This window comes from Branchiostoma lanceolatum, chromosome 19 (genome assembly GCF_035083965.1).
Source record: "Branchiostoma lanceolatum isolate klBraLanc5 chromosome 19, klBraLanc5.hap2, whole genome shotgun sequence".
NCBI lineage: Eukaryota > Metazoa > Chordata > Leptocardii > Amphioxiformes > Branchiostomatidae > Branchiostoma > Branchiostoma lanceolatum.
In genome coordinates, this window is record NC_089740.1 from 15,891,658 (window position 1) to 15,914,238 (window position 22,581).

The following is a 22,581-nucleotide window of genomic DNA, read 5'->3' on the forward strand; positions in this document are numbered from 1 at the left end:
AATTTTTCCCGCTTTAATAATTTCTGACACGAAGTTATCCCCCTCCCGGATAGGTCCTTACTGCTCACACACTACTACTTCTCGGCATTCCCTTGCATGGATCCCGCCAAATCCCCGTCCCAGCGGACCAATCAGCGGGCGCGCTGCGGGTCACGTGAGGAGAAGTTGACCTACGTGATCAGCAACCTTCGATGTTGGCCGTGTCCAGAATGGCGGAAACCTCGGCCCAGCGCGATTCTTTCTCGTTCCTGTCGTGAGCCAGCCGCGCCAGAGGATGCCGAGGGCCCGCAAGAATGCAGGTGAGCGTGCGGAGGCGGCGTGTGGGCGGGCGGGGTGGCGCTGCGGCCCGCCGAGCCGGGGAGGGGGAGGGGTGGAGGGAGGGAGGGTGCCATGTTGGTCAGCTCAGACGGCTGCATGCTTGCCTGGGATCGGCGCTGGGAGGGAGAAGCCGGCCTGTTTACGCGATCGCGACATGTGGGGGGTAAACAGGCCCTACACGCTACAAACCACGCAAACATCGCGCCTCCAGCCGGCTATTAACGGCCTCAAACCCGCCGGAATCTCTGCCCAGATCGGCAGGGTGTGTAGCCCCGCCGCCTCTGTTTACTACAGCTTGAACCTTCTCTATAGATATGCAGACGCCCCCCTTCCCCATTCACACACGCACCCCTCCCCTTTTCATCTTTACACACACTTCTCTTGCGCATTCACACACACACACACAGACCATGTAGGACTAGTAACACACTCCGTTCTGTTCACGATCCGCCTGAATGACAGTTTGCACGCTAACTGGTTTGTTTGTATATCTATGTGTGTATCTCTGATCTGATGGGAATTTTGGTTGTTTTGTTTTCATTTGAAGCAACTTTCTCCAACTGGAGTCTGCATTTTTCCACTCCTTCACATGGACAAGGAGGTTAGAGTCTCGAAATGAGCTGAACAATGTTGACATTGCAACCATGCAATTCAAATTAACTTTGTCTTTTTTTCAAGTATACATACAAGCACATGCCCCCCTCCCCCCAAGCTGTTTGTATTTATTGTTTACTTGTTTGGTTTTAGGGCTGCATCTGACTTTTAGTGAAACGTTGTTGTTCAGGTCGCGTGGAAGATTTCACGTTCATGATACTGTTTCCGTGGAACGTTTGCGGTGGTTGCATTTTCACGTTTTTCCTTCTTGATCTCTTCCCACGAAGTCGTTACTCTGAGTATGTGTTGATGTAGGTTAGAGTCCAGGTAATGTGATACGCAAGGCAACAGTTACTCAAGCAACTGGATAAAATTTGGAAGACATATCCAAATTTCATCTATTAGCATGAGTAACTGTTGTTACCTTGGATGCTTTGAATAGGTGTTTTTGAATGCTCCAGTACGGTACTATAGAATTGTTTAAACTGCGAAATAAAACCATTACATTTAATGTACACTGATAGTGATAGATACTGAGAGAAGGCATGTCGCTGCAGGGTTGTTAACACTTGAACCAAAGCACGGAGGTGAACCCTAACTCCTATCCAGTAGTAAGGTGACTCTGAAACATGCTGGTTGATATCTCCTGAAATGTGGGAAATCCAAACTTCCCCTTGAAAGAAGATGAGATCACAAAAGTTGTATTGTGAGACTGAAGGTTCAGGTACTTGCAGAAAGTTTGAGCAAGTGAAATTTCTGGTAACTTACGTAGATAAAACATTGAAGGTAACAAATAGAAAAAGTAAACGGGTCTCAAGCTGTCATCTTGGCTGTTGGGCAGAGTTTGAGTTTATTCAGATCCACAATTGGCTACATTACAGCTACAGTTAGTGTTCGGTACACAGAAGTGGTCACCTGAGTCAACTCCTACCTTGGGAGCCCGACCTGCTAGGTCCCGACCTGCCTGGTCCCGACCTGCCTGGTCCCGACCTGCTAGGTCCCGACCTGCTAGGTCCCGACCTGCTTGGTCCCGACCTGCCTGGTCCCGACCTGCCTGGTCCCGACCTGCTAGGTCCCGACCTGCCTGGTCCCGACCTGCTTGGTCCCGACCTGCCTGGTCCCGACCTGCCTGGTCCCGACCTGCTTGGTCCCGACCTGCCTGGTCCCGACCTGCTTGGTCCCGACCTGCCTGGTCCCGACCTGCTAGGTCCCGACCTGCCTGGTCCCGACCTGCTAGGTCCCGACCTGCTAGGTCCCGACCTGCTAGGTCCCGACCTGCCTGGTCCCGACCTGCTTGGTCCCGGCCTGCTTGGTCCCGACCTGCTTGGTCCCGACCTGCTTGGTCCCGACCTGCCTGGTCCCGACCTGCTAGGTCCCGACCTGCCTGGTCCCGACCTGCTAGGTCCCGACCTGCTAGGTCCCGACCTGCTAGGTCCCGACCTGCCTGGTCCCGACCTGCTTGGTCCCGGCCTGCTTGGTCCCGACCTGCTTGGTCCCGGCCTGCTTGGTCCCGACCTGCTTGGTCCCGGCCTGCTTGGTCCCGACCTGCTTGGTCCCGACCTGCTTGGTCCCGGCCTGCTTGGTCCCGGCCCCGGCAGAGGATCTGTTCGGCAGCCAGGCAGGTCTTCCCGAGGTCCTAGACCCGAAACACACTGGGAAAATTTTCTGGATGTATATATATGGCCTCCGTCGGTCAGTATTCACCATGGTAAAATCCTAATTCACAACAGCCCTACAGCATTGACTATGGCTAAACAGCCCTATACGAGAATGGCAGTCTCTGCCACAAAAATCACATCTGTAAGCTGACTCAGTTCTGTTGCAAAGCTCTTTTCTGTGGATCCGCTTTTCTTCTGCGCTGTGCATCAGTCTGGCTTCTCCTGATTTGAGCTGTCTGGACAGTGTGCATCTCCACCTGGATGTATGACAACGACATAGTCTTTGACGTACGCCAACTTTTTTCCTGGGCGTTAATCGGCCCCATGCATTGTACAACAGGCATTCTTACGGCCCGTACGAGACTCGCGGGGCCGAATCGCACCCAGGGAAAAGGCTACGTATGTCAGAGACGTACTTTGTTGTCGCACGCCCAGAAAATTTTCCCAATGTGTATCAGATCCTAGATTAGCATTAGTCGGGATATGTCCCCCATCTGTTTTTCTGGTATTTCTCTCTAGAAGGCAGAAGTCATACTTTTTTAAGAATTTGTTCCAATAATTATATAAAGAAGTTAGTTTTTGACAAACATTTAAGCATTACATGCATTAAGCAAGAAGTTAGTTTGATTGAATCTTTATTTATTCATAAGGCTGCCTACCGTAAATCCAGTTCATTTTTCAGCGGGTTTATTTATACTTAAATCATGCAGCTTAAAGTTAAATGTGTAGTCTATGAGCAGAGGTGGTATATTTCATGTAAACTGTCTCGTTTGATAACTGAGGTTCTGAAATCCGTTTTGCTCTGTAGTGTGAGAACAATGTCAGCTACTTTAATTTCAACTTTTGCTCTCAAGATGTTGATATGCCTCAGAAAACTAATGTTGTGTGGTGGTACATTCTTGTGGATAGATAAGGAATGTTCTTTTTTTCTAAGATTGAGGTTGAAGTGATCCTACAAATACAGTTTAACAATGTTAAATTAAAATGCACCAGGACACTGAAATCTTAAATTCAGGGACACCGAAATCTTAAATACAGGGACACCGAAATCTTTAATACAGGGACACTGAAATCTTTAATACAGGGACACCGAAATCTTAAATACAGGGACACCGAAATCTTAAATACAGGGCTCCAAATTCTTCAAACACACCCAGTATTTCGAGCCCTGTAACATCATAGTATACTCATACAGATGTACATTGTAATACTGTACATACACATATACTAAACGCAGAACTAGAAGTACAATATTTACAACACATTCTTACATTAATCGTTCAAATTTGTATCACTCCGATACAAGACAAATTTCATGTCCCTTGCCAGCGTTCAACCAAAAGAAGGCTAGGCTAGGCAGGTTTTTGCAATGGTTGATCGGGTAAACAGAAACACAACTTTCATTTCCCTGGGCCTTTGACAAACTTTGCTTGAAATTGTGGAACTTTTGCACATGTAACAATGTACAATAACATGGTTGACCCCTGTAACTTGTAAGGGCAATGAAAAGGAGTAGAATTTAGGAAATTTGGCATGAAAACGTCGAAAATGTTTTTCCCCATCTTTATGTAATAAGACCTTCTGGTTTCTTCAAGCGTGTTGGTTACCGTTAGGTTTGGTCAAACCTTTTCTGGAATAACTAAGATTTCAACTGTTCATGGACAAAATGTCACACCCACATGGCGGGAAATGTCCAACATTACAAACACAAACATCTCACACACAGCAAGCCCTGCGGGAGCCTGGGAGATCTATCTATCTATTTATTTTTATATAATGACTATCAGCACAGTTAGCCTGGTACCCAGACTGTTCAAGGCTGTAGTAACACGTGAACGTTCCCTTACAGAACCCGAGGTGCGGCAGGACCTGCGAGGAGCCTGGGAGCTAGTTGATCAGTACAGTTAGGCTGTTTAGTGCTGTAAAAACATGTGTTAGTCTGGTACCCAGACTGTTTAGGGCTGCAGTAACACACGTGCGTTCCCTTACAGAACCCGAGGTGCGGCAGGACCTGCGAGGAGCCTGGGAGCTAGTTGATCAGTACAGTTAGGCTGTTTAGTGCTGTAAAAACATGTGTTAGTCTGGTACCCAGACTGTTTAGGGCTGCAGTAACACACGTGTGTTCCCTTACAGAACCTGAGGTGCGGCAGGACCTGCGAGGAGCCTGGGAGCTAGTTGATCAGTACAGTTAGGCTGTTTAGTGCTGTAGAAACATGTGTTAGGCTGGTACCCAGACTGTTTAGGGCTGCAGTAACACACGTGTGTTCCCTTACAGAACCTGAGGTGCGGCAGGACCTGCGAGGAGCCTGGGAGCTAGTTGATCAGTACAGTTAGGCTGTTTAGTGCTGTAGAAACATGTGTTAGGCTGGTACCCAGACTGTTTAGGGCTGCAGTAACACGTGTGTGTTCCCTTACAGAACCTGAGGTGCGGCAGGACCTCCGCGGAGCCTGGGAGCTAGTCCAGGTCGCCCAGTTCCTCCGGCTGTTCAGATACAAGTTCGGATTTGCCGACATCAACACGCAGGTTTGTTTGTTGGTTTGTTTGTTTGTTTGTTTGTGTATGGCAGGTATTTTTGGTTCTGGTAACTTTGGAATTTTAGTGAGATTCTGAGCTACTGTAAATGCAGAAGTTCGCGGTGGTTTGATGTTTGCAGTTTTCGCGGCGACAGTTTCACCACGAACTTAAAACCACCACGAATATTTTTGTCCAACCTTATGGCTGCCGCAAACTTAAAACCACCGCGAACACTCCATTTTTGCCTTAGCGAGAAATGAAAACCACCAAACTTAAATAAATTTACAGTATGCTATTTTTCGATTACCTCAATAACTGTTGTACATGCCTACCCTGTGGACCCTGTCAACATAAAATGGCACATTCCATATGCACTGACTTGTTACAGGGAGAAAAAGGGATGATAGCCTTTAGTTTTACTGATATAAGAACAGGGTGTTCCTGCAGTTATGTTTTAATTGTGTTGTTAGCAGGGTTCACCTACATATGTAAGTGTTATTGTTAAGCATTGATGTTATTAGGGGTGATGCTGATAGTCTTATACAGTAACTTGTTGTTTACAAACTGTTCACAGCTTTCTTTACTTTATCATGTTGTTTGCAATATCATTGCTACCACCTACACATGTACTATTGAACCATCCTGAAATGTCACAGCATATCAATTCAGAGTTCTGGTTTAAAACCTGGTTACTCCACTCCTTCCCTTTAGTCACTGATAACAGACAGCGGATGCCGTCTGAAACGTCTGTTTCTGAATTCTATCCAGTTGCTTGAGTAACGGTCATATGGCATTGCTCACAATATTGGTAACGGTGTTGTTGACATTGTTGTTATTGTTGACATTGTTGTTATTGTTGTTCCAGCGGCTCGAGGCAGAGCTACGTCAGCGTGAAAGCGTCCCGATAGCGGACACACTCGCGCGACTGCTGCGATACCTCTTCACACGCACAGATATCAGGTGGGTCATAGGTCAGAGTTCATACTATACCTCTTCACGCCACGACATCAGGTGGGTCAAAGGTCAGAGCTCATGCGATTCTTTATCACATGCAACGATATCAGGTGAGAACATATGTAAGTCAGAGCTGCCCAGCTGATTATAGCGCTATCGCGAACTCAACACCGCTGCAAACACCCCGTTTTCTCCTTACTGCAGACTAAATCACATGAACTTAGATATATTTACAGTGTCGTGAGATTGCAGAGGACTTTAGAGGCTGTAAACAGTCATATTTGGACCTGTAGGCTGCAGATGTGGGTTTTATTAAACATGAAATTTCCATAAACACAGACATCAAGCAGATTATGTCTGGCAGGGGATCATATGGGGGCCGTCACAAATGTTCATTTTCTCTCCCTTTAAGATGACAGTTTGTTATGCAACCTGCTTGGTTCTACCTATTATCTTGAAGTTAGCTTTTTGCAGTTACTAAGTTAGTGAAATTAATGGGTTAGTGAGAATTTTTGATTATTGATGTGATTTCTTAGAATTATTGCGAATGAGAGTTGCTATGTAACCAGTAGCATTATTCTAGTGTACATTTCGGCCAATCAGAAGGCTTATAGGAGTGCAGGTTTAACCAACCAGGGGGCCTGATACATGCAGTTTAACCAATGGGTGTCCTTGGAAGTTTAACCAATCAGGGGGCCTGATTTATCCAGGTTAACCAATGGGTGTGCTTGTTCCTCCAGGTTGGGCAGTTGGGAGGCTGATGTGAAGAGAGTTCTGTCGGAGACCGGCAGCCAATGGAAGCCCTTCGCTTCCGGGGCGCAATTCGCAGACATGGAGCCCTACCATCGGGTAGGTCCGCTGCACGGCTTATGTTGCTGTTGTTGTTGTTGAGTTTTATGTAGATCCACAATTAGCCTCATAAGAGGCTACTCTTCCTGTGGTCTTCACATTTATATTTACACATTACAATTAAAATATACAAAGGTATACAAAGTGGCAGTAGGGCACAAAATTAACATAGTTACAGTCCAGTACTTTACTGATTGTTGGCCATTGTTGTTATTGTCACTGACAAGCCGTGCCATGATGTGGTTTTCTTAGCAAACTAATATTAATTAGAGGTTGACCTCATGCTGATGAGCTGGTCCCCAGTTTTAATCATCAGTCTGGCAGGCAAATTAATGTCGGTAAGAAGGGACATGGCACTGCTGAGCCAGTCCACCTTGTAATTTATTCATTACAGACATGGGAAATAAAACAATGTCGTTAAAAAGTGACATGGTACTGCCAAGCCGTTCCCCGGATGTAACATATTCATTACAAATGTAGTCTCGGTTCCTGGCAAACTGATACTGATAAGCAGCTGACATGGCACTGCCGAGTCGGTCCCCTTGTGATATATATTCATGGAAAAGTCTGAGACGGGAAATGAAACTGCTGACATCAGCGCAGCGCCGAGTCTACAGCTCACGGCAGGCACAGGGTTACAGCCCTCCGGCAGCCGATATCGCTGCGTATCTCTGATATTTCTGCGTATGGGACAGGTTTCTGGGTAAGAATGGTATTTCTGCGTATGGGGCAAGTTTCTGGGTTTGAGTGATATTTCTGTGTATGGGACAAGTTTCTGGGTATGAGTGATATTTCTGCGTATGCGAGAAGTTTCCAGGTACGTATAGATACGAAAGATATTTCTGCGTATGGAACTAGTTTCTGGGTATGACAGATATTTCTGTGTATGGAACAGGCTTTTTGGGTTTGAGAGATATTTCAGCATTGACAGACATTTCAGGGTACAGGACACATTCTTTAGTATAAGAGACAGATTCAGTATGATAGTGTTTATCAGTATGACAGTAGCACAGTTCCAGTGTGATAACAGCACGTGTTGTTTTGTGCAGCTGGTGTTCCTGAAGGGTGTGTAGAACAGTATGACAGTAGGACAGTTCCAGTGTGATAACAGGACGTGTTGTTTTATGCAGCTGGTGTTCCTGAAGGGTGTGTAGAACAGTATGACAGTAGGACAGTTCCAGTGTGATAACAGCACATGTTGTTTTGTGCAGCTGGTGTTCCTGAAGGGCGTTGCGGACCACGTGTTCGAGGAGAAGGTCGAGGAGTTGTCGGAGTATCTGGATGACACGTACGACCCAGAAGACATGGTGAGCACTTTCACTTGTTCCTCAAGACGTGGTGAGCACTTTCACTTGTTCCTCAAGACATGGTGAGGACTGACCGTTGTTTGTAGAGTTGTTAAGACTGCAGTATGTGCAGTAATCACATGTTGTTATTTACCTGTTGTTATTTACCTGTTGTTGTTACTGACCTGTTATTGTTGTCTGCCCGCCCAGCGAGCCGTTCCCATTGGCCAGGACAGTCTGAAGAACACCTACTGGTACTTTGATGGTGAGTCCTCCTGGAGTCGAGCTTGTAGATGACTTACTAGGAGATTAAGACTTGGTGCTTCTAGGATGGTGGCATGTTTTATCTGGGCAACATTGTAGCACCTCCAAGTAGAAAACATACATTTTAGTGTGCATGCACAACAGCTTTCATTTTTATTAGGTTATTTTAGTGCAATCTACAATTCTATGCAAAGTACCCTGATGTTCTGTAGTCTTACTTTGTCCTATCAAGGTCATCTAAATGTTAAACTCTGTCCCCTTTAGGTCATGTGCAACCTAAATTTTGACCTCTGACCCCTATAGCCCATTTGTACATACCTGCTCTGTAACCTAAGAGATAACTCACACATCAAGGAAACAATAAAGAAGGCCAATAGGGTAGCAGCTGCATGTAAATCTACACTATACCATCATGACAACTTCAACCGGTTCGAGTATGGAGACACGTTATGGAAAAGTATAATCACACCGAGTATTAATTACGGATGTGCTACATGGGCCCCCTCTTCACTAAATGACACTAGAAAAATACAAAGTATACAATATCAGTTCGGGAAGTTCCTTTTCAAGGCCCCAAATGGAACATCTAAAACGGCCATTATGGGAGAGCTAGGATGGCTTCCAATAAACAAACTACAGGACAAGTTAAGACTCAAATTTTATGATAGGATACTCAGGATGGAAAACCATAGATGGCCAAAAATGATCCTTGCACAAATATTTGAATTAAGCAGACTAGGTAAGAAGATCCCTTGGAACTGGACGATCTACATGAAGAAACTGCTTACATCCATTGGCCTAGACCATATATGGTGCAATATTTCCCCTATTAATATGCATTGGGTGAAGTCCGCGTTAGATATACACAATTACACTTGCAGAGAGGAATTTAAAAATGACACTAAGCTACTTAAGTCCCCACTTACCGACCTGAAATATAACTCTAAATTCGAAAACTATCTGAAAGACTACTCACGCCCAGAATCATGTACACTAAAATTCAAGGCCAGGGCTAATGTCTTAGAATTAGAAGGGAGGAAACTAAGCTGGAAAAACTATAAAGGGGATGGTAAATGTAAAATATGCAACACGGGGGAAACTGAAACCATTGATCATTTCATACTAACTTGTCCGGGTTATCTTAAAGAAAGAACAGAAATGCTGTTACGTATGGAGAAGGATCTGTCCCGAAGTGGAGAAATGGAACCCTGGTATATGTTCATGAGCGGGAGCGCTAAAACCAAGCTGACATTCCTTCTAGGCTATGAAGGCCCCTCTGAAATAAAGATCGACACATACATTAAGACTTATCTGTGTAAGGCTTGGAAGATACGAAACTCGTAGGTAGCCCCATCAACGACAATCACTCTGTATCATGACCGGGACCTTTTCCTTCCTCTCCGACACCATACAGCTCTCACAAATTACTTTTTATGTTATGATTTACATGACTTAATATGCTTTATCTATAGCTAAGCGACATTATGTTCTGATCAAGACGTTAAGTTCTGTTCTATACGCTTTAATTTGCTTACATTATGTCCCGTTCAAGAATTTAAGTTCTGTCTTATACGACTTATTTTGCCTACGTTATGTTTTTGTCCTAGACCTTAAGCTCTGTTCTATACGACTTAATTTGCTTACATTATGTTTGAGTTCAAGGCTTTAAGTTTTGTTCTATACGACCTAATTTGCTTACAATATGTTTTGTTCAAGACCTTAAGTTCTATCTATATGACTTAATCTGCCTACTTTATGTTTTGTTCAAGACTTTAAGTTTTATTTTGTACGACTTAATTCACCTACATTATGTTTTGTTCGAGACTTTATGTTTTGTTTACACGACTTAATTCGCCTACTATCTTAAATCAAGCGACAGCATGTTCTTATACACGACCTTCTGTTATGACATATACGGATATATCATTATCACCATTACTATGCTATTGTTATTATGTATTGTTGTATTTATAATTGTCCATACTTGATTTGATTTGATTTGTAACGCACACGTGACAGGAAGCGTTGTGCCACCGATTTTAAGGTGAAATAAAGTTCAAAGTTCAAAGTTCAACCTGAGGGGGGAAGTTGGGGAAGGTCGTATCTAGGTCACCAAATGGCAGCCGCCCAGACCCTTAAGACAGGATGAGCATTGTTCCCCCCAGACCTGAGATTGTACAAGGAGACGGTCAGGAGGAAGGGGGGGAAGTTGGAGTGTGTCTGCAGCCCCCCCTCATGCTGCAGCACCCCCCCCCCCAAACCTCACCCCTCATGTGTAATAAGTGACCATTGTTCCCCCCAGACCTGAGACTGTACAAGGAGACAGTTGGGAGGAAGGGGGAGAAGTGGGAGTGTGTCTGCAGCAGTCTTAAGGAGTGGACTTCCTTCGTGAAGAAGTTCCGCAAGTCGTCGCACCCGCAGGAGAAGGAGCTGTACGAGTTTCTGCACGGCCAGCTGCTACCTCTGATCCTGGGGCCGCTACAGACCCTGGAGGGGATCTCTCAGGTAACACCCCCCCTCTAACTACCCCCCTCTAACTACCCCCCTACACACACACAGGTAACCCCCCTCCAGCTGTTACCTCTGAATAGTCTGATCCTGGGGCCGCTACAGACCCTGGAGGGGATCTCTCAGGTAACACCCCCGTCTAACTACCACCCTCTGGTAAAACCCCCCTCCCCCCTCCCCCCCTCTCAGGTAACAACACCCTTTAACCCTTTAACCTATCCCCCTTCAGGTAACCCCCCTCTAACTACCCCCATATTTACTATGTACAATAGTTGTTGCCAAGTTCTTCTTTATGTCGTAGCAAAGTCAGCATCTTAAAGATTGGGTTAAGATTGTTGTTCCTCCTTAGGGTATAAGAGTGAAAGTTAAGATTGTTGTTCCTCCTTAAGGAATAAGAATGAGAGTTAAGATTGTTGTTCCTCCTTAAGGAATAAGAATGAGAGTTATGATTGTTGTTCCTCCTTAAGAAGTAAGAATGAGAGTTAAAATTCTTGTTCCTTAAGGAGAGAGGATGAGGGGTAAGGAGGGAGGATAAGAGTTAAGATTGTTCCTTAAGGAGTGAGGATGAGGTTTAAAATTGTTGTTCTCTCCCAGGATGCTGACAGGAAGAGGTTTGAGACGGCTGAGTTCTTAAGGAGGGAGGATGAGGGTTAAGATAGTTCCTTAAGGAGGGAGGATATAAGAGTTAAGATTGTTCCTTAAGGAGTGAGGATAAAAGTAAAGATGGTTGTTCTCCCCCAGGATGCTGACAGGAGGAGGTTTGAGACGGCCGAGTTCTTAAGGAGGGAGGATGAGGGTTAAGATTGTTCCTTAAGGAGGGAGTATGAGGGTTAAGATTGTTCCTTAAGGAGAGAGGATAAAAGTTGAGATCGTTGTTCTTCCCCAGGATGCTGACAGGAGGAGGTTCGAGACGGCCGAGTTCTTAAGGAGGGAGGATGAGGAGGTGAACCAGGTCGTGCGACCTTCCCGCTACGACGGCAACAACATCACCCGACGCCGAGGGCCCCTGGCAGTTCCGAGCAGTACTGCAACCTCCGCCGCCTCAGTTGCCCCACCAGAAAATGCGGTAGGTTTAACGGCAGCGTTTCCTGTTGTCCTTTCTGAATGGGTTCCCTGAGAGCAGATCCTCTGACAAGGTTCTGACTGACCAGGGATGCCGCTAGGTCACCTGTGGCCACAGTCTTCAACTGTGAGCTGTCGGACAGTAATTTTGCCCCTCAGGAAGCCTTAGAATGCCCCCTTTTAACTAGAAAAACCCTGCTGAAAGGATTCTTCAGTCGTTCCCTATGTGTATCTAAGAATGTTGTAGAGGAATGTTGAAAGTTTTTACAAGAGTTTCTCAACATAGAAGTCCTGTATAACAACAGTGCCTCCCTCCCCCCCATCCCACCCCCAGGCTGAGACCCATGCGCTGGAATCAGAGCAGAACTCTGCCCAGAACGATCCACCTGAGAGGGAACCAGACGTAACCAGTCCAAACCAGTTCAGACCTGTTCCAACCCAGGATGGAACCGGTCCCAAACCGGATAGAACCAGTCCCACACCAGACAGAACCGGTCCCAGCCAGGACGTCACCAGTCCCAACCTGAACATAACCAGTCCAAACCAGGACAAAACCGGTCCAAACCAGTTCAGAAGCGGTTCCAGCCAGTCTCAGGAGGACACAGCTGGTTCTGACTGGTCCAGCGCTGACCTGCTGCCCGTCAAGCCCTCAGGAAAGAAGCGGAAACGAGAGACGTCGACGGATTCGCGGGACAGCAGTGGGACGGGACAGAGCGACACAAGCAAGGGTGACATGAGTAAGCCGTTTTCTGTCCCCTCTTTACTAGAGCTGTGTACCTAAACAAATTTTAGGTACAGGTACAGGTACATGGGTTAAGGTACAGGTCGGGACCTGAACCAGTACCTGAACTACTTGTTTGGAAAATGCTAGATTTTTGATAAGGACAAAAGCATGTTTGAACTGGTGAAAACATAATTTTTGATTGTGCCAGGTATTATTTTTATGAAAACACAGATGAAAATTTGACTCCAGCCATGCAAATGTGTTTTCTGTGCTTTAAAGTGGCTTTAGAGCACTGCCACGGTAATTTCATAGTAATTTTATCTGTCAAAGTGACCATCCCCTGAGTCAGGTCCAGTACCGATACAGCAGGGTCAGGTATTTTGGACCTGTACCTAATTCATTGTACCAGGTACTGTATCGGTACAGCGTACTGGTACACAGCTCTACTCTTTACGTAACCATGCCAGTAACTGTTCACTGTGACGTCACATACAGCCAGTAAACAATGATTTGATCACCTTAGAAAAGGAAATGTCAAGAGGGAATAATTTTGTTTCAAGGTGTGAGATTTAGTCATGAAAGAATGGTGTATGGTTTGCACCGATGCATATCTTTTGTGATTGAATAATGCCATTTCTGTAGAGTACAAACAGGAAATATTGCCTTGTTTCTGAATTGAATTGAAATTTCGTTTTTAGGATGTAAGGATTCCGGAGTTGCCAAAAGAATGACAAGGCAGGACGGGGAAAAAAAGTGTTTCAAATGTTGGTCCAACCCTGACGGTTTGTTTCAGGAACCCCTGAGCTGATGGGACCCCCTCCCGCGCCACCCCCCTCCAGCCTCCCCCCTGCTGCCGATGCCCCCCCTCTGCAGAACGTCCCAGCAAAGAAACAGCAGCAGTATGCCTACATCTTTTCTACGGAGCTGGCGAACAAGGCGAGTCTTACATAACTAAAACCAGCACACAACAAACAAACAAACAAACAAACAAACTATCAAGGTTCATAAGCTGGCGAACAAGGCGAGTTCTGTGGAGTAGAGTTTGTCACACATGAGTATAGAGGTTCATAAGCTGGCGAACAAGGCGAGTTCTGTGGAGTGTGTTGCACATGACTATAGAGGTTCAGAATCTGCTTCAAACAGCTCACAGTTTGCTGCAATATGATCCTTTTGTTATATGATCCTTTCGTAACATGATTCCCTCTGTAACTTGATTCCCTGAATTTGATACATCTATAATCCTTTCCTTAAGTAACATGATCCTCCTGTCCCCCTAGGCAGCAGAGGCCGTACTGCAGGGGCGAGTGCAGTCCATTGTGGCGTTCCACATGGAACACGTGACACGAGCACGGATCGACCGCGTGCGTCACAGCGAACAGGTGGGTTACGTCAGCTTTATTCTGCCTTGATTTATCTATTAATTAGCTTAGAACTGAATACCCCATATATTAGTAATGTCTAGATAATCAAATACTCCAAATTTCATATGCTGTTTCCATAGCAACAGCTGTTTCAGTTACAGTCTGTTAACCCATGGCAACAGCTGTGTCAGATGCAGTTTGGTAACCCATGGCAACAGCTGTGTCAGATGCAGTTTGGTAACCCATAGCAACAGCTGTATCAGATGCAGTTTGGTAACCCATAGCAACAGCTGTGTCAGATGTAGTTTGGTAACCCATAGCAACAGCTGTATCAGATGCAGTTTGGTAACCCATAGCAACAGCTGTTTCAGTTACAGTCTGTTAACCCATGGCAACAGCTGTGTCAGTTACAGTCTGTTAACCCATGGCAACAGCTGTGTCAGTTACAGTCTGTAACCCATGGCAACAGCTGACAGGTGCTCTCCCCATCTCTCCCCATCTGCAGGTGCAGTCTGGTAACCCGTGGCAACAGATGCAGGCGAGCCAGCTGGGGTTCGGGTCGGACCTGGGGCTGAACCCCTCCGCAGGGGGTCCGGCGCCCCAGCTGCCGTCCAAGCCGCCCCCGCCCTACCCGGGCAGCGCCACTCTGGAGGCGGGGGGGACGGAGGGCCTGACCCCGGAGCAGCTGCGGCACCGGCAGGAGCGGCTCATGACCATCCAGCGCATGCACAAGCTGCTGTTCCCCGAGCAGGCCCAGACAGCGCCCCCTAGCGACTCTCTGGCGGCGCAGCAGCAGCTCGACCTGGCCAGCCTGCAGGGACAGCTGCAAGGTCAGGCCCTGCAAGGTCAAGGCCAGCCGCGGCCCGGCATGCAGATTGGCCCGGCCCGACCTGTGGGCCCGGGGGGGCTCACCATGCAGCAGCCCAGCCCGGGAAACCTGCCCAACAACCAGATGATGTCACCGCATGGACTGATGACATCACAGGCAAACATGATGACATCGCAGGGTTGGAGTGACCCTTCCCAGGGTGCACCAGCCCACAAGGCGGCCATGATGGGGCTGGGGTCGCCGGGGTCGGAGGGCATGGGGTCGCCGGGGCAGCTGGGGGAGGATCAGATGTCGGCGGCGCAGATCGAGTGGCGGCGGCTGGAAGAGAGCTTCTACCGCGAGAAACGGAAACGGATGCTGGAGCAGCAGATGATGCGCGGCCAGCCCTACCCGGGACAGAGGTAACCTAACTTTCACTTTCTCACAGAGGTAACTTTCACTTTCACTTTCTTACAGCCCTCCCCTGGACAGAGGTAACACACTTTCACTTTCTTACAGCCCTACTTGGGACAGAGGTAACCCAACTTTCACTTTCACTTTCTTACAGCCCTACCTGGGACAGAGGTAATGCAAGTTTCACTTTCTTACAGCCGAACTGGGAAAAACTCCATACAAGAAACACCATTTCCAGGAAAAACTGTTTCCAGGAAAAAAAACTTGTTCAGGAAAGAAAAAATTTCCAGGGAATGCACTTTTCAGGAAAAAGGCTTTACCAGAAAATCACTTTCCAGGAAAAAACTTCTCCAATAACACACTCTCTGCTCCCCTTACAGGTACCCCGCTCCACAGCAGTTCTTACCTCAGGACTACGATGGCCCACCAGACGCCCAGGAGGCCTCGCAGACTATGCAGCCCCCGCCGCCCTACCAGGACCTGGCGCGGTTACCGCGACAACCACGACAGCAAACCGGCTTCTCTACCTCATTTGGCGAGCCCTACGCGCTGCAGTCCCAGCCACAGGCACAGGGGGCGCCCCAGGACAGACACCTGCTGCTGCAGTCCCAGTCCCAGCCACAGGGGGCGCCCCAGGACAGACACCTGCTGCTGCAGTCCCAGTCCCAGCCACAGGGGGCGCCCCAGGACAGACACCTGCTTCTGCAGTCCCAGTCCCAGCCACAGGGGGCGCCCCAGGACAGACACCTGCTGCTGCAGTCCCAGTCCCAGCCACAGGGGGCTCCACAGGACAGACATCTGCTGCTGCAGTCCCAGTCCCAGCCACAGGGGGCGCCCCAGGACAGACACCTGCTGCTGCAGTCCCAGTCCCAGCCACAGGGGGCTCCACAGGACAGACATCTGCTGCTGCAGTCCCAGTCCCAGCCACAGGGGGCGCCCCAGGACGCCCCTAACTTCAGTATTAGCCAGCAGCTGCAGGAAAGGGCGCGGCTGTCGGCCCAGCGGGAGCAGCTGCCGCAGTACGCAGCAGGTCACGCAGCAGGCCACGCAGCCGGTCACGCAGCCGGGCAGCCACACCGCTTCATGTACCCCATGCAGGACCGCCCTCGCCCGCAGGTCTGTATCTGTGCAACTGGTGGAACCATGTAAAACCGGTATAACGGGTTTCGTCTTGTACAGCCGGTCTATCCGGTAGAACCATGCATAACTGCATAACACACAAGCTTCTGTATCTGATTATGATTTTGATTATAGTTCTAACAGAAACAAATTTTGGAATGCTTCAATCCTGGGTTAATTAGTCTGATTCCTGTAATGACGACTCGTTCTTGTTTCTTCTTTTCTGAACAGGTCTCCCCTTCACAACAATCCGCCATGCAGAGACTGATGATGTCACAGCAGAGTCTGATGATGTCACAGCAGGGACCGATGACATCACCGGGCATGATGTCACCGGAGGGCTCAAACGGAGGTCTGCTGATGGAGTTCCCGCGAACCGGCGCCGACCGGAACACACGGCCACGACCGCAGTCTGCCACCGGGAACGACATGATGTCACCTAACTCCGTAGCCAGCCCGCAGGGTCAGAGGCCACTAGGGGTCAAGGGGCAGAGTTCAGGTGCAGAAGACACCCCCTCAGAGAGCAGCCAATCGAGTCAGCAGCTGCTAGACCAGCCGGAAACCAGCAAGCCGAGGTCTAACCAGCCGCCAACATCCCAGAACCAGCCCCAAACCAGTCAGCATCTGCAAAATCAGCCCCCAACCAGTCAGCATCTGCAAAACCAGCCCCAAACCAGTCAGCATCTACAAAACCAGCCCCCAACCAGTCAGCATCTGCAAAATCAGCCCCCAACCAGTCAGCATCTGCAAAACCAGCCCCCAACCAGTCAGCATCTGCAAAATCAGCCCCCAACCGGTCAGCATCTACAAAACCAGCCCCAAACCACAACCCAACCCTCGCCCAGCCAGCCGATGACGCCCCAGCCCCCCTCCAACCAGGCAGCAGCCAACGCACCAGCTACCAGCCGGCCTGGGGCAAGCCAGCCACAAACCTTTGCCCCCACGACCTTCGCCCCCACGACCTTTGCCCCCAGCTCCCTGCAGCAGCTGGAGCAGCATTTCTCCAAGCGGTTCATGCCGGGTTTCGACGAAGCGCCCTTCAGCAAAACCACGGCAATCACCACCACTAACGCCCTGACAGCCGTGTCCACTACCGTTACCATGACAACTGTGGCTGTGTCCAGTCGCACTGGAACCTCGGCTTCCGGTGGTTCTGTTGCCACGGTGCCCAAGTTCAAGGCTCCCCCTCCCCCGACTAACGGGGTGAAGCCCGTGCCCAGCAGTGAGACCGATAGTGTGACGTCCCCCGCCAGCTCAGAGACCAGAACTCTGTCGCCTGCCGTGTCATCGCCAGCACAGGTCAAAGGCCAAGGGTCAGCGGAGGGAGCAGGGCAAAGTTCAAAGCCCATGTCCCCAGCAGTGAAGTCGCCTGCAGTGCCCCAGGCTGCCCAGCAGGGGTCCTCGCCAGCCCCCGTGCCGTCGCCCAAACCGAGACGGCAGCCATCGCCGGCCATGGTTGCCTCGCCGGCGGGGAAGTCGCTCCGCTCGCCCGCCCCGGGGTCGCCCTTCGCCCAGCCCCTCAAGTCACCCCTGGAGAAAAAGTCCCCAAAGATTCCGCCGCCATTGAAGTCGCCCTCCGAGGTCAAATCTCCCATGATGCCTCAGCGTCAGTCGCCAGGACTGAGGTCTCCCACAACTCCTCAGGAAACGGCCAGCGGTGTTCCGAACTCTCCCGCTGTGTCCATCAAGTCCCCCGCAGTCCTTAGGTCTCCCAGCATGCCCAGCAATTCTCCCATGATGCAGCAGGTGAAGTCGCCTATGAGGCGGCAGGAGAGCTCCCCCGTGGTTACCATGGTGAGGCAGGAAATACCCAAAACCTTACTGCCCGAGAGGTCACAGGTCATCCCCACTACGATGCGACCTCTGTTACCAAGGCAACCACAGCAGCTGGACACCATGAGTCAAGGTCAGAGGCTAGCCATGATGGCAGGTCAAAGTGCAATGTTAGGTCAAAGTTCAATGGGGCCACAGATGTCAGTATCCGTAGGGCAGTTCAGCCATCAGATGAGCGGTTTCCCGCGGCAACCATCGCCAGGGCAACGGCAACTGATGGGCCGCCCAGCGCAGTACTTGGCCCGTCCTTCAGGGGGCGACTTGGAGAGCCAGTCGCGAGGGAACATCATGTACTCGCAGTCGCAGCTGGTGCAGATGCAGGCTCGCTACATGGCCGGCCTGAGGCAGGACACCCCCGCCGCAGCAATGGTACCGCCTGGGCTGAGACAGGACACTCCAACCCCAGCAATGGTACCATCCGGGCTGAGACAGGACACCCCCGCTGCAGCAATGGTACCTTCCCAGCCCAGGCCTACCTTTGAACCCCAGACCCCTGTGGAAATCGGACCAAACACGGAGTTCGCGCTGGCTTTCCAGAAACGGGGGCCCCCCTCCCCCCCTCAGAACAGGTTCCCCAGCCCCCAGCAGCCACACCCCGGGGATCCAAGATATCCCCACCCCGGGGACATGCGATTCAGTGAGCCTCAACAAATAATGGATGCAAGATATCACCACCCTGATGACAGGTTTACCCACCCAGGGGATACTAGGTTACCCCACCCCGGGGACAGTAGATTTACCCATCCCGGGGACACCAGGTTTCCCAATCCAGGGGAGAACAGGTTTCCCCACCCAGGGGAGAACAGGTTTCCCCACCCAGGGGACAGCAGGTTAACCCACCCTGGTGACAACAGGTTTCCCCACCCAGGGGACAGCAGGTTTCCCCACCCCGGGGACAACAGGTTTCCCCACCCTGGGGATATTAGATTCCCCCATCCAGGAGACAGCAGGTTCCCTCACGCTCAGCAAGGTAACCAGAGATATCCCCACCCAGGGGAGAGACATCCCCACCCCATGGACAGCAGGTTTCCCCACCCCGGGGATGGCCGTTACGTGCCGGGGGAGGGGCGGTACGTGCCCGTGGGGGAGGGGCGGTTCATGGCGGCGCGGATGGCCGGGATGCTGCAGGATGGGCTGGAGGAGGCGTCTCTCATGGACCGCTCCGTCGCGCTGCAGAACCTACAGAACATGCTCGGCCCCCCGCGCTCCGTCGCAGAGTCGCTTAGCAACAACATGGAGGCGTTTCCCGGACAACGGCAAATGGTGGAAGAGATGAGGTCGCAAGAGGCAGTGCAAAGCATGTTGGGAAGGATGATGCAGTCCCACAATGCCTTGGGAAATGCTCCCATGCAAAAGTCTGGCATGTCTGCTGGACTTTCCCATGGTGCAATGCAAGGACCTCGGATGACCCCACCATACAGTGCAGCGGACGGCAGCATGGCAGCAGGTCAAGGTTCAGTGGCGGGTCAAATGTCAGTAGGTCAAATGTCCCCCGGGGGTCTGATGTTCAAAGCGCCGGTGGCAGTGGGGGAGGGTGGCATGGGCGGCCCCCGGGGGGTGGGGGAAGCCCCCATGGGCCCCATGCAGGACATCCAGCAGACCAGGAAGGCTCAGCGCTTCGTGTTGCCCACGGAAACACCAACCAGAACTCTGCAGTACTTTCCCGCGGGGAAGCCGGAGCGCGCGCCGCACCCCGGCATGATGCAGCCCGCCATGAGCGTGCCGAACCTCTCGGCCAATCAGGAGCCGCAGAAGAGGATTTCCTTCTCGGAGGAGAACCTGATGCAGGCTGGGGGCAGAGCAATGAACCCTGGGTATCCTGCAATGAACCATGGGTACTCAGGCTACCCTGGACAGTAGGACTGACTCATTATTGGTGCAGGGGTGCAGGGGGAAATGTTGCCATATCCAGTGAAAATACAAAGAGCAGGACATGAGATATATTTGTACATATGTGTTTTGCAGGGCATGATGGGTATGATGGCCCTCTGTATGACCTATGACATTGTTGTTCCATGAAGTTTTGCATGTATTCTGGCCGTGGTGTGGACCGGCGACCTCTGACCCTGTTTGACCTGTCCTGCCAACTGTGATGTCACGTTACAGACCTGACCTGACCTGACATCTGTATCTTATATTTTACTTTCCAGGAAAAAGAAACACATGTTGAGGAAAGAACCCTTTCCAGGAAATACTCTTTCCAGGGGATAAAACTCTTTATAGGAATCACATTCCCAGGAAAAAACACGCTTTTCAGGAAGAGGAAACATGCTTTTCAGGAAAAAGACATTTCCAGAAAAAACACTCAAAAAAACAAGAAACACACTTTTAAGAAACACAATAGCCAGGAAGCATTCTATCCAGGAAAAAACTTTTTACACGACACACTTCAAACATACAATGTATCCATCCAGTATGCAGTATAGGTTGTTTTTAGATGGAAAAAATCAAACAAAGAATTCCAAAATGCTGAATTATAAAGATCTTGTGAGAAAAGTCTCAGATTTCGCTCAGAAAGTACTGACGTCAGGTCAGGTCAGGTTAGAAATTTGATACGTGAATTTCTGGCCGCCCAAAGATGCAGCTAAACCGGCTTTTTCAGCCATCAGTTTTGTAGCAGTGTGAGGGTCCAGTCAGTGCAACAGTGGACGGGCGGGGTTTTGGCGACGCCACAGAGGCGGGACTTTTTGTTGTTCAGGTGGTTTTGTTTAAGGTGCCTTTTTACTGACATTTTGGGCCTCTATGAGGTCGTGTCAACTGTGCCATATATGGGGTGGGAGGGGTCGGTTTGTGGTATATTGTATGATGGAATATACATGTACGTATCATTGCCAAAGTCTACTGTATTCAATAAGGGGAAAACTTGTACACTGCCATACAAGGGAGCTCTTCGGAGAAATTGTCATCAGCGAGTTTTAGTCGGTTCAGTTTCCAATTTCGGTTTGGGATTTTATTTAACTGATTTTGTTTTTGACTGGTGCCGACACCATTTTGGGTCGTACCAAGTTACTCCTCGATTCTCTAACATTTTAGAATACAGATTTATCGAGAGGAACCAGAGACGGCGATTTTCACCTCCTTAAACTCTACCAACATTGCTGCTTGTTTTGGGCCATGTTATTTGGTCGTTTTGGGTCACCAATCTCACCATCAACGTAGTTCTGAACCATGAAAGCATTTTTGGGTCTCGTTAGATGCCCTTTTGGGCCCACCATTGCCGCAGATTTGGGTTACACCGTAGAAATATTTTTGGGCGACTGGCCAAAAGTTTTGCCACCCATTTTTACCCCATCAGTGTTATTGTCAAGGTCAAATGAATTTTCGCACAATGTTTGAAGGTTGTCTGTAGGCTGGACATTCAGATGGGAATCTCCCACGGGGGGGGGGGGGGTCATGTTCAACCATGGGGGGGTCAGCGGCAGACAGGCAGGTTTATGGTCAGTCCCGTTAAAGTTACTATCTGCAACCCCCTGCTCCACAGATTACATTGATTGATGCATAGCTCACGGGAGGGGGGGGGGACTTGCCTCACAGCAGGCAGAAGGGCAGGCAGGTCTATGCAATACTTGTGGGTCTCATGCTAGTGTTTCCTCACTGCTGAGGTATCACACTAGTGTAGGTTCATAGCTGAGGCATCACACCAGTGTTTGCTCACAGCTGAGGGTCTCACACCAATGTGGGTTCGCAGCTTTGGATATCATACCAATGTTGGTCTGCATTGGGGCAGATATTTTCTATTTTTGTCAGTTTCTTGAGTTGTAAATGTTTCTTTTATCTTTTGTGGTACGGAGATGTTTATGTACAGTGGGGTGGGGACAGGACCAGGCTCCCCTGGGGTGGGGACAAGAAGCTCCCCTGGGGTGGGGAAAGACGGGCTCCCCTAACAAGTACTAAAGTCGGTAGGTTCTGTGGTAGGTCTGTACGTAGAGCTAGCGGAAAATCTGCAATATATGATAGGGAACAAGTTGTGTTACATACAAACTGTTTTCACGTTGAAATGTTCTTGTTTAAATCCTGTATAACTTTTGAGAGAAATACAACATATCTTGGAGGAAATATGCTCAACTTCAGCAATAAAGACTCTTTATATCACTACTGACGTGACGGTTTATTGTCCCGTTTAATCAGAACAGAAAGTTTCAGCTAGATGCAGTCAGGGCTTATTCCTTTAGCCTAGGGATTCAGGGCCTAACAATACACATGTATATAAGCAATTTGAATTACCAGTACAAATGATTTGAAGCCGAAAGAAATAGATTATTCACGAAAATAACTGAAATCTCTGTAAGCTTTTCTAGATGAAGAATTTGACAA

At 49.2% G+C, this 22,581-nt stretch overlaps 1 protein-coding gene across 2 annotated transcripts; it reads left to right on the forward strand.

Annotated features, from left to right (window-relative positions):
* Positions 1 to 135: 135 nt before the first annotated feature.
* Positions 136 to 22,362, forward strand: LOC136425970 (B-cell CLL/lymphoma 9-like protein). Of its 2 annotated transcripts, XM_066414888.1 has the most exons (15): positions 136 to 299; positions 4,988 to 5,094; positions 5,951 to 6,045; positions 6,780 to 6,888; positions 8,100 to 8,195; positions 8,385 to 8,439; positions 10,741 to 10,943; positions 11,833 to 12,012; positions 12,343 to 12,745; positions 13,526 to 13,672; positions 14,014 to 14,111; positions 14,599 to 15,323; positions 15,696 to 16,431; positions 16,666 to 19,049; positions 19,122 to 22,362. In XM_066414888.1, exons 1-15 carry the CDS (start codon positions 275 to 277, stop codon positions 20,125 to 20,127), a joined length of 6,369 nt encoding a protein of 2,122 aa, XP_066270985.1. In that variant the 5' UTR covers positions 136 to 274; the 3' UTR covers positions 20,128 to 22,362. The 2 variants fall into 2 exon arrangements, with proteins under 2 accessions (XP_066270985.1, XP_066270984.1); XM_066414887.1 differs by having other exon boundaries at positions 16,666 to 22,362.
* The last annotated feature ends 219 nt before the right edge of the window (positions 22,363 to 22,581 follow it).